At 43.6% G+C, this 17867-nt stretch overlaps 1 protein-coding gene across 1 annotated transcript in view; it reads left to right on the top strand.

The window, feature by feature from the left end:
• Window positions 1-16107, top strand: part of LOC119462306 (ATP-binding cassette sub-family C member 2-like) — a 246582-nt gene extending 230475 nt beyond the window's left edge. The window contains exons 15-21 of the mRNA XM_049673266.1: window positions 4195-4527; window positions 5574-5678; window positions 6784-6978; window positions 8043-8201; window positions 10142-10308; window positions 14357-14551; window positions 15961-16107. Of these exons, the coding sequence (XP_049529223.1) occupies window positions 4195-4527; window positions 5574-5678; window positions 6784-6978; window positions 8043-8201; window positions 10142-10308; window positions 14357-14551; window positions 15961-16105 (1299 nt within the window). The 3' untranslated portion in view covers window positions 16106-16107. The remainder of the gene's footprint in view (window positions 1-4194; window positions 4528-5573; window positions 5679-6783; window positions 6979-8042; window positions 8202-10141; window positions 10309-14356; window positions 14552-15960) is intronic.
• The last annotated feature ends 1760 nt before the right edge of the window (window positions 16108-17867 follow it).

The raw sequence follows: 17867 nt of genomic DNA, 5'->3' as shown, positions 1-17867 counted from the left end.
ATGCCTTATTTGTCCGAAGAGACGGTTGTGTTTGAAAAGCCGTCAGATGCGGCAATTGGGGCTACAACGCTGAAAATATTTCAGCAAATAGGATTTCTCCTGGCGTAAAGCGAATACATTCCCAGGGGAAAGGTTTTCCCCGGTCGCAGATACGTGGTGTTTGATCTCGACCTTGCATAAAAAGCGAGATTTGGGCAAATACTTTCATTCTCTCCTTTCTGGTCGTAGTTTGCAACTTGGAGCTGCCAATAATGCAGCTCTAATGGTGGAGTGTCGATGATGCCATGACGACGACAGTCTGACAGTGGAGGCGGGATAGTGACTGTCTGTAGTGATAATCACGATTGAGTGGCGACAGTATCATTACAATACAATGACGTCGAAAGATGACACCGAAAGAATGATGAAGGTGGTATGAATGATAACGACAACATGACAACAATAGGATGACGTTACTGAAGTGGCGACAATAACAGAACGACCACGTGACAACAGCTATGTGGCGATGATGGCGTCTTGACGACGGCGTGACGGGAGTCGAATGCCACATCAGAAATGACGACGATTCAAAGACCACGACGGCATCACTATGGCAGTGTGACAACGAAAGCAAGACTACTGCATGACGGCGACGGCATCAAGACGACAGAATGACGAGTGCCGGGTGTCAAAGCTGGCATGACGGAGACGCCACCACCATGGCTGCATGATGACCACGAGCTCATACCTTTAGCCCTGACCTATTAAACTTCGGCAAGTGGGTCAGCGTAAGAGGCTGGAGAGATAGATAGATAGATAGATAGATAGATAGATAGATAGATAGATAGATAGATAGATAGGCTCAAAACGGCTCGAGTAGGTAAAGACTGCTATTCGCTATAATAAATATATTGTTACGGCGCAACCAAGAGTGGCGCCAAAGTCAGAAGACGACGATTTGACGTGTCGAGGTGTAATCGGTCTCGACAGCCTTCTTGTTTGTATATCGTTGCCTTCCTTGTGAATAGTGTAAATACATCTTTAAATAGGACTTCCGCAACGTAACCAATTGGTGCAGGCGCGACGTACCCACGAGAGACAACAGCGGAGCTCCGCGGTGGTCATCGTGCACCTCGGACAGGACAAAATGATGGAAGAAACAGGTCCTGAAATGGCAGCGGCCCACTTACACACCTACAACCCCGACGGTTGTCCTGGCTCAGCCGCGGGATCCAGGACCGTTATGCGGCACCGACCACCTCGACGTGGAAGACTGGATCGCCACGTATGAGCGTGTGAGTGCCCACAACAAATGGGATCCCACGATTATGTTGGCCAACTTGGTGTTCTACCTACAAGGCACGGCGAAGATGTGGCATGATAATCACGAGGAAGAACTTAACAACTGGGACATGCGCAAGCAGAAGCTGAGGGACTTGTTCGGTCGTCCTGCCGGGCGGAAAAGCGCCGCAATGAAAGAACTAGCGACCCGCTTCCAAACGTCTACAGAATCATATGTCTTTTACATCATCTGTGCCGCAAGGCCGACAGCGATATGGCCGAGTCAGACAAGGTTGCACATGTACTAAAGGGGATCGCTGACAATGATTTTAACCTGCTCATGTGCAAAAATTGTGAGACGGTACATGACCTCATAAAAGAGTGTCAACGCTTTCAGCAGGCCAAGAGCCGCCGCATTGCAATGCCGTTCGCACGTCTTCCGAACACAGCTGCGACATCCTCTTTTGAAGACAAGCTAGTAATGCAACGACCATCATGATCAGACGACCTGACGCGGTTATTAGGGCAAGAACTTGAAGCCATGGATCCTGCAGCCTTTCTTTCCCGCCCCAGTGAGCCGAACAACATGCCTACAGTACCATTTGTGCAGGCAATAGTCCGCGAAGAACTCGCATAACTTTGAGTTCATTCTGTATGCGCCGTTTCCGCTTCACAGCTGTCTGATGCTCCCCGCCCATTCAATGGTCAGCGGTATTCTGCACACTACCCAAATCTAGCCGAGTGGTGAACCGCAGATGATCGGCCAATCTGTTTTGCCTGCCGGCGTATCGGTCACGTTGCTCGCTATTGTAACAACCATGCCTCCCCTCAGCGACAGCCATTCACCAGTCATTATCGCCCTGACCAGAGCCCGCATCATTTCCAGCCTGAATTTGATGCCCAACAGCCCAACAATGACGATCGTTCCACTTGGAACAGTCCCTCGTCGTCATTCCGACGTCACTAGTCCGGTTCGCCACCAGGTCGTCGACCACCGTCCCTATCGCCACAGGCTCGTTGTCCACCATCCCCGATGCAACCCCGACGACCGTCTCCGGAAAACTAAGCGATGCAGCTCCCCACTGTATTGATGACTCGACCGCAAAACCTTGTGATCACATTGCCGACCAACCAGAACCTGATGGACGTTGTCGCCGATGGCATCAGTGTCCCAGCACTTATTGACACTGGCGCACACATATCTGCGTGACATCTGCACTGCACAATGGCGTGATGACTGCTTACGTCGTGTCATCGATCGTCACAATTCTAGACATTCGGAGCGCACTCTGCGCACGTTCGTATACTCCGCGACAACGTTCTTTACCGTCGCAGCTTACGCCCCGAAAGACCAGAATTTATACTCGTAGGGCCACGCCATCTCCGGAAATCAATTCTTGAGCAGTTGCACGACGCATTTACGGCAGGCCACCTCGGAGTTTCTAGTACTTACGCCCGCGTACGGCGCCGCTTCTATTGACGAGTCCTATATCGCTCCGTGCGCCGCATGTTGCAGCCTGTGCGCTCTGCCAGCGCGGCAAAAAGCCTCCTGTGCTGCCCCCTGGAAGCCTTCACCCCATCGACGGTCAAAATCTAAGTGGGTCGTTGCCGCGACTGACTACGCGATCCGTTATGCGATCACGCGAGCTCTGCCCACAAGCTGTGCAACTGAGGTGGTGTATTCCTTTTACATGACGCCATCCTCCGTCACGGCGCACCCCGGCAGCTCCTCACTGATCGCGGCCGCACCTTCTTGTCTCGCGTCGTTGAAGGCTTACTTCGTTCCAGCTCTGCCGAGCACAAGCTTTCCACCGCCCACTACCCGCCGACAAACGGACTCACCGAGCGGCTCAATTACATGTTGACATAAATGCTGTCTATGTACGTTTCTGACGACCACAGTGATTGGAGAATGCCTATGTCTACCGGCCCCGACCTGGGTGGAGCCACCGGATAGATTGGCGGGGCCTCCGGCCTCACTTTAATTCTTTCTCCTCAGGATCCTAAATAAAGTTCGTACTCACTCACTTGGGAGAATGCTTTACCATTCGTGACCATCGCTTACAATTCCTCCCGTCACGAGACCGCTGGCTTTTCACCCTTTTACCTTCTGTTCAGCCGCCAACCTACTTTGCCCTTTGACACCACTGCTTCTTTCCTCGACGAACACTCCCACTGAATATACTCAAGACGCCCTCGCCCGGGCTCACACGGCGCACTAGATTGCCGGCCGCTGGTTCACCGACTGTCGGGCCGCGCAGGAGATCCGGTACGACAGCCGACATCGGGACAGTCAGTTGCCGCTGGCTCCGCTGTTCTCCTATGTATGCTATGTCGCCGCATCGGCTGGTGTAAAAAGCTGCTCTGGCGCTACACAGGGTCTTACACGATATCGCGGCAGCTTGGCGATGTTAACTACGAGATCGCTCCGCTGCACTTGCCTGTCCCTACTGACATTGTGCATGTGCCTCGGCTGAAGCCATACTTTGCCGCGCGTCCACCTACACTACAGCTGGCGCCGAGACGGCGCCTTTACAGGCGGGGGTTATGTTACGGTGCCACCAAGACTAGCGCCAAAATCAGAAGACAGCGATTTGACGTGTCGAGGCATAATCGGTATCGATAGCCCTCTTGTTTTTATATCGTAGCATTCCTTGTAAATAGTGTAAATACATGTTTATATGTTACTTGCGCAACGTAACATTATATACACAATGCGAAAACGATGGCTGAATTAGTATTTGTCAACAAGACAGCTCTTTCCCGATGTCGATTTTTTTCCTTTTTATCTTGTCCTAATTCATCCCAACTAATAGAACTCATGCTCAGAGATACTTTTTGGAGTGCTTGTGAAATTCTTTCCTACAGTTTTCATTCTTCTGAGAAGTGTTTGTAGTACTGGCAGCAAAGTAAAATATCTCATATTTTTTGCAGTATTACTGCTTACACGCCGCAGTTGTGGGACGTTTTTACGAGAGCACGAGGTTGTCCCGAGTCCTGCAGCACCTGACCGAAACGCTGGAAAGCTTGGGATCAATACGCGTTTTTGGTGTGGTCGAAAACTTCTGCGCCGTCTTTAGGCGTCTTATGAACGAATACCTACGAGGATTTCATTTGTTCATCCTTTGCTACGCATTCACCCGCCTCGTGGTTACGCTCTGCGCCCAGATGGTCGTAATTGCCACCGCAGTCATTGTTGTTGTCCCAGCACAGGGTGACGCTACATCCGCAGCCACCGTGGGTCTCTCTCTGCTGTCGTCATTGACGGTACGTACCACAATTGTTAGAGAACGACAACAATAAAGCAAATTTCGCACTTTGGCTACAAAATCTGAAGAGCAGTAGTTACACTTCAGCTTTATCTAGTTGTACAAATCTTGGAAAGAGAGTGCGAGATAATTTTTTAAGCGAAACTTTCTTTGTCTCACTCATTCATCTGTGAGCACCGAAAACACACTACAGGAAAGCCAACTTACACAATTTAACTATCTGCGCATCTGCGCACATCACAGAGCAACGGATGCGCATCTCCGCACACAATAAAATAACGGCGCACGATATACGTACCGTAGAACACTACCGTTTACATTCGCAGTTGTACCTATAAAAACAATGGTAACTGCAACGCCACGCTACCCAGACGAACTGTATATACCTGCATTGCATTACGCACGTCACGCAATGCATTCCCGGCCGTCACCATGGGTAATCCGTGGGTGCAGCGCACGACAGAATAGGCTACCGTACGCGAACGTAAGTGCGAGCGCGATCGTGCCTGTAAGGCCGGTCCCGGGTATCGGCAAAGGCCGACCCTCTACCCGTCTACCACAGCGATCACAAGCCAATACAGCGCAAGTGTAGATTAGTCCGTGAAAGCGTGAGTGTGTGCCTGTAATCAACGGCTACATGATCTAAAATAAAGCTTCGTGCTCAACCATCTTTAACATCGCAAGTAATTGAAGTTGTGAGGGCCACCATAATCAAGAACTTGCTGCATAATTACGGAAGCATAGAAATACAAGTTACCTTACAGAACGGCTACGTTGTGCGCAATTCGTAATGTCGTGTGCAGTACACTAAAGACTCTTGAAAGCCCAAATTAGATTTACTAAGGAGAAGTTCTATATGCAGATTAGGGTGGTACAGAAACTCACAGCTAATCGCCAAAAACTGGGAGAAACAACAAATGATGGCCTGCCTAGAAAATTAGACCTACTGTTCTTGCTCATTTGACGAAGCCGTGTTGTCAAATATTTAGCTGAACTTTTAAAAAGTCAGTTCTTCTTCAAAATTCTGGGATTTCTTTTTGACAGGTACCTTTCGCTATGACAGGAGTTTTTTTGGTCATATTTTGGATGACCCAGGGTGATGTAGCCTTCAAACGTGCACTCGAATACACGGAGCTACCAGAAGAGCAAGTGAGCATTCAATTTTTTGTTATCTGTATAACTGCAAATAATCATGTGTCCGTTTTTATTATTCAATATATTCGACAAAGTTGATGAGTTGTCAAAAGCAATACTGAAACATTCCACAGTTTGCTCACAGGCTCTAGCCAAGAATGCCTACAGGTATGCAGTGAAAACTATTTGTTACATTTCTGTGAAAATATGAATGTAGAATGCCCGTCGTTGCAAACGTATGTGTAAAAGGCATTCTCCTGTTGACTCATGTGAATGTTGGTTGGATCTTCTGTCTGCTAGTTAGTCAGCTAAAATGATCTCTCCGATTACTAGAATTTGAGCTCAGACATATTTTATTGCGGTAAAATACTTCAATATCTAACTGCCTGGGGTGAACCACAAGGAACGCTGCTGTGTAAATAAGTGAGTAACTACTGTGTAAATAAGTGAGTAACTAAATGTCCGTATTTATGGCCTCTGTGAGAAAAGTATTACGTAAGAGACTTGGCTTGTAAACAAGAAGTAGCAAAGCAGAACTTCGAAATAAAAAATGCCAAACAATGAAAGTCCTTTAGCCATTTGCCATAATTTTCTCAAACATACTTTGGCTGGGCAATCGTTACAATTAAGAGGTTGTGCCTCACATTTCTCTAACGCACTATAGGGACAGATACGACGAACAACTAATATCGCAATGTTCGAAAGCTTCGTGGCTCCCACCACTCGCCACGCCACGTCGAGCTCAAAAGCGTGCACTTCGAACATCTCGTGGCCTTAAGTGCCAATCAAATATTGAAATATGATTTTATTTGTAAAAAAGTTCCCGAAAGTATTTAGAGCTTTAACTCCCTTCTATTAGAGGCGAATCAAGCACCTTTGAATGAGTCTGAACGATGAAGATAACAATTAAAGTCATTAGGTCGTGCTAAATAATATCAATTTCACTTTAAACACCTAATAAATTTAAAGAATTTTTGAAATTTGTGATCATGTGCATTGTATTTTGCTAAGCAACAGTGTTAGTTTTCTGGAAGCGGTGCACGCATCTCATAGTCTACACATCTTTGCAATAAATCTGCAGCTGAAGGATAACAGCATTTGCACACGTTTACATTTACAGGCACTCGCATCTGAAGACACTTGTTTCAGTGGGAACAAATATTTCGGCTGTCCTGGAGTCTTCATCAAGCTGAATTTTGAGCATTGGCCTTGTCATGGTGCAGTGCGATTTCATCACTACAGCGCTTCGTACAGACCGGGTATAATCGAAGATGCTATAAAGGGTATTTCATTCAGCGTCCAGCCCAGAGAGAAGGTAGTTTTTAATGATGTGTGCTTTATTCTCATTCTATTTCTTTATTTTACACGCTGTTCCCGTTCTCAGGTGCTGCAATTTTCTTATCTCTTGAAAGCACGCTGAAAGTTATGAAAAGAATGGAAAAATTTCTCACACAGATATTTCTCACTGCAGTTGGATTGTAGTATTTGTGGAGTAACCATTCAACTCTGTTGGATTTAACTAGTCGACTCCTGAGAGAAATTCTAAAGGAAGGTATCTGCAGAAACTTGTTAGTGAAACGCTGCGTTGCTAAACGAGAAATGCAGACTTGAAACAACAAAAGAAATAACGGTGTATGCGCTTTAGTTTCTGACTTTGTCCTGTCGATCTCTTCGAGAAGCAAAAGAGTTCTTCCGGCTTTGCTAAAAGAGGCTTTAAGGGGACACGCATTGGTTCTGATACACAATGACTGTTTAGCCCGAGTACAGCATAAAATGATATTTTCCCAGACCTAAAACAAGTCACCTTATCAATCAGGAAAACATCAAAACAAAAATAAAACACTACATCTAACATGATTGTTGTTTTCAAATATTGTGTCTGTAATGTTCAGCTCACAGAAGAGGCTACTAAAGAACTGTAGAGGGCATAAAATGTGTTACCATCCACCGACATAAAGCTAGATTGTGACGTTTCCCTTATTCTACTGGCAAGAAAGACAGCGTGGAGGGCTATTGCATGTAGTCATAGAATTCGCTTGAATGAACTGTAAACTACACTACACAATATTTCTCAAGTAAAAAGTTAAAAGGAAATTGAAGTACGTCAGAGACTCTTGTTGAAGTTTCAAAACTATACAGTGCACAAGCGACACAACAAATATTGTTCTGAGCCTGCTTACACTATGAAATACGTAAAAGCGTGTTTGACATATTTTGTCAACTAGGATGCCTCAGCAAATGAGGCTTGTATATATATTACTTAGATTGGGTTGTTTCAATCACATATTTCACCATGCGCTGAATCACGGGTCATGAATTTCATGCGACGAGTAGCGCTATTGTATTCAAATATCTCATCTGCGTTTGTTTGAATTCTAGGTAGCCATCGTGGGCAGAACTGGTGCAGGGAAATCCTCCATTATATTGGCGTTGCTGCGTATGATTCCGTGCACATCAGGTTCTATCACCATTGATGGAATTGACATTTCTCGCGTACCACTGAAGACACTTCGCTCTGCAATCAGCGTCATTCACCAAGTAAGAGAAACCATTGACGTCTATTTCTAGTAGGATTTACTCGACCACCTTGACGTCAAAAAGATATTCCCCATGAAATATATCGTTGTGATTTAAGTTCTTTTCGTGCCGCTCTGTTTCTTGCAGTTAATCCCGGAAGCCCTTATTGTAAGGGCGTGATTAAAGTATTTGACGGGAGTGAAGGCTGCAAAGGATATAGTAAAGCTTTCTTCAGATTCAAGCAATGAGCAACATTTTATTGCGACAGCAATTATACGCACACTCCTGGCGCATTTCTGCTGTCGCCGCCCCGAATGTTATATGTGCGAGTGAAAGCGTTTGAGGTGAGTCGGCGATCGTGGCTCAATCTCAAGCATGAAAGGGAGGAAAGCGGGAAGGAAGCGTGTCGTTTCCCGTTGTGCGCAAGGCTCCTAGGGGAGGGTGCGGAGGCGGAGAGCTTTCTACACCAGGCGGCACGGGCGGCGACACGCGCCCGCCCGGGCCGCTAAATATTGAAAGCCATCTGCGACAGGGACAGAGTCCACCGTGCGCTGTGTTTTCGCAGCTTAGTTCGCGTTGATGTGAGAGGCAGCACTTAGGTCAATTTGCTCACCGCTGCTGCCGTGCTTCCTCACCCCAGCGTTTTGATAGCGAGCTTCCGCAGTCATCGAGTATTCATGTTTCCTCGTGCGCACATGGTGTCTTATTTGTGAATCTCGTTAGTATACCTGTGTTTACAAGTTTATATGGCCATAAAGCTACTATCCTTACTTCATATAGCTCTCCACCAATTTGCTATCAATCGATACTTCGCCTTTCGGGCGAAACTGCAACTTTTTCAATTACACTCATCCAGGAAACATACGTACATATTTTTGTTTAGTTTATGTCGTTGTGCCTACCAGCACTAATAAAATAAAGGACACGGCGCGTGAGATCAAGCCATCGTTCTCGGCTCAGCCTCACACGATTTCACTCGCACTCACAGCATTCGGCATGCGGCTATGATGTTATCGCACTTGGACTTTATCCGCAACATCAGGGCGGCACCGATGTAGGTGTAAATGCGACTGGATGGTCCGTATAATTGCTACAACAATAGAAGTACAAAACGCACACAGAGTAATCTAGACTAATACCCACTTCACGTCATCAAGGCATACATCACGTTTTTTTTTTAACTTCGACGGCCTATTACAGCAATTATTCCGGGCTTGCTAAAAATACATAATTCATGTTAATTTTAGTAATTGCAGCTGAAAGTGGCAATGGCGCACCCCTGCTTCAGAAAACGAAAGGCATTTCGTACTGGTGCTTTCGCTGAATGGCACTGCGACAGGAGCGCTCTGTTTAACTTCGATGTGCGTACGCTTCTATTTGATATTTCAAATCCCAAATCACCAAGATGTCGACATTCATAAAACGTAGCTAAAGCTATTCGGCCTGTTTCCTGTTGTTAAAGTTTACGTCCGCCGCCATGGCTTTTATTTGGCTTGGCTAATGCTTCCAGGGCTAGCTGTTGCACATATGCACAAGCACACTAGTGGACTGCGTGACATCCCTCATGTCAGCTCAATTGGATAAATTTTTTTGTCTCTCTAGATCGTTTTTAGAAAGATGAGGGTTTGCCCCCCCCCCCCCCCCCGCAGCAAATTGTCTGTGGGTCTATTATTACTACCGTGATTTTTGCTATTTATTGCTTTCTTTAAAAGTAAATGTATTAGCTTTATGCTTTCCCAGAATTCACTGTCTGTTCGGTCGAGTTTGTTTGAATTAACAATTTTTTGCTCGATTCCTACTATTTCTCATTACTACCAATTTGCTGTTTCAACCAAGTTATACGAAGTGTATGTTAATTTATGTAATTGATGCTGAAAGTGGTAATGCCGCACTGCCGCATCATAGTGCAGATTACAACTGGATACAATTACATTAACATACATCTGTGCTGCTTGATACAGGACCCATCGCTGTGGTCGGGAACGCTGCGTGAAAATTTGGATCCCGAAGGCTGCAGCTCAGATGGAGAGATCTGGAGAGTTCTTGGAAGCGTCTACTTGAGTACATTTGTTGAAAATAGCGTCGGTGGTCTTTCTTTGCTCATAGGAGAAAAGGGTGGAAACTTGAGGTAGGTGTTGTCGACTTTACTCTACTGCAACAATGACGGCATCCCGTCAACGTCTCGAATGCTCGATTTTTGATTTGTAATTAACTTGTGCTACCTAAAGGTCAAGAACTGTACAGGCGGCATCGACATTACCGCGCGCTCATGAAACACAGTAAGATGGCCTGTCGTCGTTTAGCAATAAGGCTAGGTATGGTGAATTTGCTCGTAAAAGAACATAAGGGTGCCACGCACGTGTCGTACCGATGAAATAGCGAGTCACATCTGCTGCAGTTTCAGGAATGGAATCAGCGAATTACGGCGTCATGACGCATGCGCCTCCTCGGAACAAAACAGGCGCCGGATTCACAAAGCTTTTACACGTAACTGTTAGTTTTCAATAGCTGACTCGGTGGTCTAAATAAATGTTCCTCTCCCTCTCTCTCGCTCTCTCAATAGCTGACTAAACAAATGCCCTAAAAGGCGGTGCACTTGTTTCACTAAACAAATGTACCGCATTGTGATTGGTTTTGAACATTGTGAAGAGTTTTCCCGTGAGAACGTTTTTATGGATGCGGGCCCTAGTTTGTAGAAAAAGTTTGATGGCAAATAATTACAGCGAAGCTGTTATAGGCTAGGTTTCAGGATATTGCATCCGTGGAGAACCGGAAGTGTAGTGCGCAACAATTTCGGACACGTCGCACCACCTCGTGGAGTCGTATGAAAACGCCGGGTTGGCGGCGTTTTCAAATTTAGCATTGCAAAAAATGTGCATTATACCGTGGTTTTCGCCGGATCTTACGTTTGCTTTTATTACGTGACGTAGGTCACCCTGGCGACCACGTGAGCGCGTTAGTGCTTGTGTGCGCACCGTGATTGGCGTAGCAGTCTTTAACGAAATGCTTTGAGAGTACGGTGATCGTGACTGTGTACGTTCCCTCTGCAGCGCCTACGAAAGACATCGAAATGTTCATGATAGACATGTTCGGTTGGGTGATGCCCAGCGACGATACGCCCATTCTCATCGTGGGGGCAATATTCACTACAGCAGACCCACCATACTCATAGCTTCACTGGCTTCCATCTTCGCAGTAGTGGAAGGCTCTGAATTTTATTGTTGCTCTGAAACTTCGCTATTTTTTGTACAGTTCTTGACCTTTAGGTAGCACAAGTTAATTACAAATCAAAAATCTCATGCCATTGCTTTAAGATTGTCGTTGTTCTGTTCGTACTCGTGGGAATGACGCTATCTCCACCAGTATACTCTGATTGAGCGAAGAATTGCAGGTTACATTATTGAGAGCGGCTCAAGGGGCGCACATAATATTGGTATTCAATGTCACGAAAGGCGTCCACACTCCCAGACCTATTTACTTGACACCACATGTAATCCATAATTGAAAGTTCCTTTGAAACCAAAATAGACTTCGTTGACGTTGCCTAGATACAGTTTGTACGAATATTACGTATGTAACCTTACTTGCGTGTTGCGGTTTCACGAAGCAGCTGCCGTTCTACTCAACTGTGGTGGAGTAGATATGTACAGCACATGTATGCATATTTTTAACTTTTGGAAACTGAAAGTGCGATCATTCAGGTGCATATGCTCAAAATAAGATGAGACTTTGTTGCCTTGGAGTGCGTCGAGAAGTGAAGCAGCACCTAGTTTCCCGGCGTTATTTATTTATTTATTTATTTATTTATTTATTTATTTATTTATTTATTTATTTATTTATTTATTTATTGATGTTGTTAGCCCAAAGGCCGATACAGGGTGGAGAAATCATGAAATAAGCTTCAAAGCTGCTTCTCTTTACCGTGAAATAGAAACAGCACAGGATTGTGAATTATTACAGGAGGATGTGAATTCTGTCGCGGAGTAGGTGGGCTTCTAACTTCTTGCGTATTAACCCAACTAAGACACTTGTTGTTTCCTTTAGTCGTAAATTGACCACTTTATCATACGAATACTCACTTGATAACATTCCTTTGAAAGAGCGAGTTGTACGCGGACTTAGAAATATTGTTCGACTCTTGACTAACTTTCTAACATGTTTCAAGCATTGTTAATGCATCCGACGGAAAGTTAGGTCTGATGTCAAGAATTACAAACAAGTTTACGAATGTCAACTGTGTTGTTCTGTTGTTTTCTTTTTTTTTGTCCGCACCAAGTTAGAGTTTAGTTCCGTTGTATGGAACTGTATTGATTTGACGAATGTGGCTAAAATTGAATGTGTTAAGCGGCGTTTCATTAAAATCCTGTAAGATCGATTTATGGGACGCGTGTATTTTATGCCTATGAGCATGTACCGCTCATGTTTAATATTACACCCACAGAAATAAGGCGAAAATATTGCGATTACGTATTCTTATGTAAACTAATTCATTACCACTTTTCCTTTCCGCGGTTACTGTCGGCTGTCACGTTCTGCCTACCTCATCCAAACTTGCGCAATCGCAGCATTTTCTACGTTAACTCCTCTTGCACCTCTAACGCTATAATACACCTTGTGACACAACAAAATAACTTGTGTTACGACGTTGATATTTTCAGCTCTTGAATTTGCTCTTTATCTGATTTCTGTAATTACTGTAATTCAAGTTTTAGTTGCATTTTACCTCTTTATATTCAGGTTTTCTGTTTTGTGTGTTGTTTTTGTTTCTGTTCTTTTGTGTAACACAGTGCAACGATACTAAAGCCTAGAGCTGTTCTTGGGCTCATTCATAAATAAATGAAATGAAATGAAATATCGCTACAAACACGAGCGCTGCACAAGTCAAACCAGAAAATAGAACTGCTTAATTATGCCAATTTTACAGAAGAATATCCGCAGTTATATAAATGAGCATTGTATTACAGCCACCGAACACTACAAGCAACAACAATTGTACCACACACAATCAAATTTTTAACATCACACACAGGCAACTTCGTCAATATCCCGTGGAATCATTTCAATGATATCATATTACACATGCTGCCTATCATTGCACAAAGAAGCTAATAAGGTGTGCGAATGGCTACATCGAAGAGAATAGGCCAGTACCGATTTTTCGAACTGTTCTACAGAACAAATTTTTGGTTATGCTACGCGGTAGCGCATTCCAATCTTCAATCGTTTTAGGAAAGAGGGAGTACTTAAATGAATCAACCTTTGCAGGTATAGGCATATATTGGTTCTCGTGGCTAGACCTAACGGACCGTGATAACCATGACATTCTGTTATGTAAATAGCTTTGAGTGTCGAAATTGAAGCGGTTATGTTTCATGAAATAAATTTTAGTCTAGCCACTTTTCGCCGCAATGAAAGCTCGGGCATGTTTAGTTGAATGAGCATCTCAGTCACTGAATCCGCGTACCTGTATTTTGACATATTAAACCTTGCATTGACATAATAAACCTTGCATAATAAGTCTGTGCATTTTTTCAACTTGATTTACCTCATTCTTCTTAAACGGATTCCATATTATGCTAGCATATTCCAGCGCGGGACGTACCAATGCGAGATCTGCAGTTAGTTTAACATCTCGGGGAGCATGTTTAAGCCTACGTGTTAGCGACCAAAGTTTAACCTTTGCGGCATTACATGAATTAGTGATGTGTTTTTTCCAAGATAAGTAATCTGATATCGTATCGCCTAAATACTTGAAGTGGCTCACTTGTTTTATTGGTTTACCGTCTAACTCGTAATTGAAAATATTTGTAGCTTCACAAATAACTTTATCGTTCCATTTCGTTCAATATCATATTTGGCGTTTACAGAATTTCTGCCAACCATAAGGTGCTAAATATGGAGGATTTACCGTGCTGTTATTTTAGCCTAATAAATTTATTCCCAAATATCTATTGACTGGAAATAAAATTACTTGGAAATATTACACCATTTCACTTATTTTTGCCGCGGTTGCTTGAAAATCTTGGAGGCTCAGTGATGCAGTAATCGGAGATATTGAGAGAGAGAGAGTATCCGTAATTGAGATGCTTCATGAGATTCTTGGTCTTCTCTTAAGTATAGTGTGAAAACCATGCTTATACTGTTTTATGTGATATCACGCACACGACCTTCGGCAGCGCCGGCCAACGTCAACTGGTGTCGCTAGCTCGCGCGCTCCTGAGAGGGACCAGGATTCTTGTTCTTGATGAAGCCACGTCACAAATGGACCCGGAGACGGATCGCAGAGTACAGGCAACATTGCGAGAAAGCTTTGCCCATTGCGCCGTTATTACAGTGGCGCATCGCATTGATACCATCCTGGATTACGACAGGTTTGTATTCCTGAATAAAAGAGTAGCTTGGGGGTTGCCAGAAACAATTTCGGGCATTAGGAAAACAGCACGTGTTTTAATTTAGAATGCAGGAAGGCAACTGAATGTGGAATATTAGAATAATGCAAAGTCACCATCGATACAAAATTACTGCGTGGCTCATTAGATGGCTGCTTCCTGGACATAACTAATCAAGTGCCGTGAATGCTTAAGCTAGCTCTTCCAACATACCAGTTAGAGCATACATTATTTTTCAAGATTCCCTCTGGAAGGGAGCACACATCTAATCTCCGAGCTTCATTGTTCGAAGAGGAGGACATTACTTACGCAATAAATCTACATGCATAAGCGGTTGATCAAAAGTTTCTCATTATGTTTCAAACTGATTACTTTACAGCACGTATTGCAATTTCCCCGTGAGATTTATGACATATACACTTGGGAGGAATTATGTGGCACAGGTTTTGAAATACGGATCAACAAAGTTACGCTCAAATTCGGCGTTGTTCCGCTTATTTTCTAAACAAAATGCCGTGTTGCGCATTGATGTGTCAAAGTAACTGGCGCATCCATCTATCTAGCGAATATTTTGGCACTTAATATCCCGAAACTGATGTCCTTCTTAGAAGTCGGTCTAAGCTAGCTCACCGGAGGCATTATGTAAAATACAATATATGTTGAAAATACTGAGCTAGAAGCTTTGTCAATTTAGATAATTATACAATTAGGCATTTCAGTTTCTCGTGCAAGAAGTGACCACATTTACGAGCAATTCAGCTTAAGCACTAAGATTTTGCTATCTGGCATAGGTGACTTCTGATAGCACCAGTTTTGCATAGTAAATGACAAAGAAGAAAAACACCCGCTATATGCTTTGATTCAACATCCTTCTGCATCTTGTTAGGCAGCTATTTATAAACCAAGTCGCGATTTTGCGGTTCTGGATAAGTGTACTTAAATGCAGCCTGGAAATGGCTATGTATTTGCACCGCATTGCTGTGATATTTGGTACAGCCCACACCAATATGCACGCGGATACGGGCGTTTCAGGCCACCAGGGAAATGGTGGCGCTAGCTCACACTGCTAGGAGTTAGTTCTAGTCGATAAATATGAGTACCCCAGAAAGTTGATTGGGAAACGGCACCATGTTAGTTCAATTGTTAGAGCATTCCACGCATAATGCGAAGACGTGGGTTCGCATTGCACCTGTGGCCATTTCATTTTTGATACCCTTTCAGTTGCATTTCTTTATAATTTCTTTAATTCAGTTATGAACTTTAGGTAATTTATTACGGTGATGCATGATTGCTTTAGTTGCCAAAATCCACTGAGAATAAACGCACCTCCTTGCTAATAATACTTTCTCTGCATATCAGAGTACATACACTAATGCTTTGTTTCTTTTCAGGGTAGTCGTGATGAGCGAAGGCAGAGTTTTGGAATATGGATCTGTTCCGCACCTCCTCGCTGACCAAAGTTCTACCTTTCGTGGCATGGTGAAAAGTTCCGGTATAGATCCGGATTTAAAACTGCAGGCGTCAGAGATGAAATAAATCAACACCTAAATTTAAAAATCGATGTTCATTGCCGTAATTTTTTAGCGAACGTTTGGCAAACGCAGGTAACTGATTGCAACAAAATTACCCGATGTTCTTTAAGCACGCATTTGCTTGCCTGCAATGATGAACTTTAAAAGTACAATCGAATAAGAGCCCCTAATATCTAGTTTCATAGTTTCTTACCCATCTTCTAAGCTCCAAAGACCATCTTGCAGAAATACTCATAGCATTGGTGGTGGTTACTTCCCGTGAGTGACTATAGAAGCTGCAAGGACGGCCTTTTTGTCGTTGTTCACATAATTTTATTTCTAACGCACTCTTAAAATGGTGTTCCCGTTAGGTGCCCAGGAATAACGACACAGGGTTGTATGGGAAGACGTTGGGTAATATGATACCCTTAATTAAGTTTTATGACATGACTGAAAGGAATATTTTTCCTTCCTTAGGCTAAGTAGCGATCGTCCTTCTAGAAATATTTTAACTCTTTCAGGTAAAATTAATCGTGTAGAAATCCTAATATATTATGGAAGATATACAAAATCGACAAACACAAAGAAAAAAAGATTTTTCATAAATGGAAGCGTCGGCAGCACTAACATGCATACCTTGACAACCTTTTACCTCCAATATTCATGACTTTCCCTTAAATTTCACAAATAATTGTGCCTCGCATCTTGCTAATGTTAGACTTCAGCGCCTATTCTCGGGACTTGCTGAGAAATCCGTATATACCACCGAGGGTGGCACAAAAATTCGTCTTGAAATAATGTTTGGCCATATGTCGCCTCCAATATATTTTTAATTAGGAATCTGAGCATCCACGTAATGCTTACTTTACATTGAGATTTTGGCAGTTCATCAGAAAAAGTTCAATTTATTGCGAAGAACTCCAGTGGGAATTTATTTTCCGCAGGTTTATTTCTTTCAGGCACACGTAATCTAAAATTTTCACTTCACTTATAACCCTTGGATGAGAAAGAGTTCAAAGACATTGAATATATTTTTGAACAAGAAACATATTCAAGGTTGTTAAACGTGCGCCAAGATATTACATCCAATTCTCAGTATTTTACATAACAGCACTGCTAGAAATATGTGAAGACTTTGGGTTGCAAGTTTCAAGAAGAGGCAAGATTGAATTATGCTAATAAAAAGCAGTGGTTAACGCAGAAGCTGCTTTACTATTAAGCCGAAATGGGAGCTGGAGAGGATTCCCTGCGTTCAGTGGTCCCTTAGAACACAGGACATTTTCCCCACTCATAACACCAAGTTCTGACTTCGGCAAAAGCCCATTTAAATTTCGTGCCTGGAAGTTCGGATAGCATTTCTGAATCAGGCAATAACTATCAGCCAAGAGCTATTGTAGGAGGCAGGTATTTTCACTGCCGCTTTCACCTGTACGTACATATTGTGGCGTACGATTTCTTAGTTCGAAGTGCGGCTGCGCTCACTTATTTCTGGTGTGTCAATGAAGGATGGTTTTCGTACCGCTCGTTTGAAGCAAAACTGCCCTAACGAATATTGTTGTCTAAATTATATTGTCACAGTGTTGAAGGGAGCTTAACCAGTCGTGCATTGGTTAACATTTTATGTGGCAATAAAAGAATGTAGGTGAACGCAGCCATTGTAGCCATAAGAACTCATCATACCACAGAATCAATATTTCCACCGGTGAACGTTTGTTTCCACGAGCAGTTCTGACAGGGCGAGTTCTATAGTATAAGGTAGCTTTATGATCTCCTAAATCATTAAGTTA

The sequence above is a fragment of the Dermacentor silvarum genome, chromosome 8, assembly GCF_013339745.2.
Source record: "Dermacentor silvarum isolate Dsil-2018 chromosome 8, BIME_Dsil_1.4, whole genome shotgun sequence".
Taxonomy (NCBI): Eukaryota; Metazoa; Arthropoda; class Arachnida; order Ixodida; family Ixodidae; genus Dermacentor; species Dermacentor silvarum.
The sequence above is the reverse complement of the archived record's forward strand: the minus strand, read 5'-3'. Positions and strand labels throughout refer to the sequence as shown.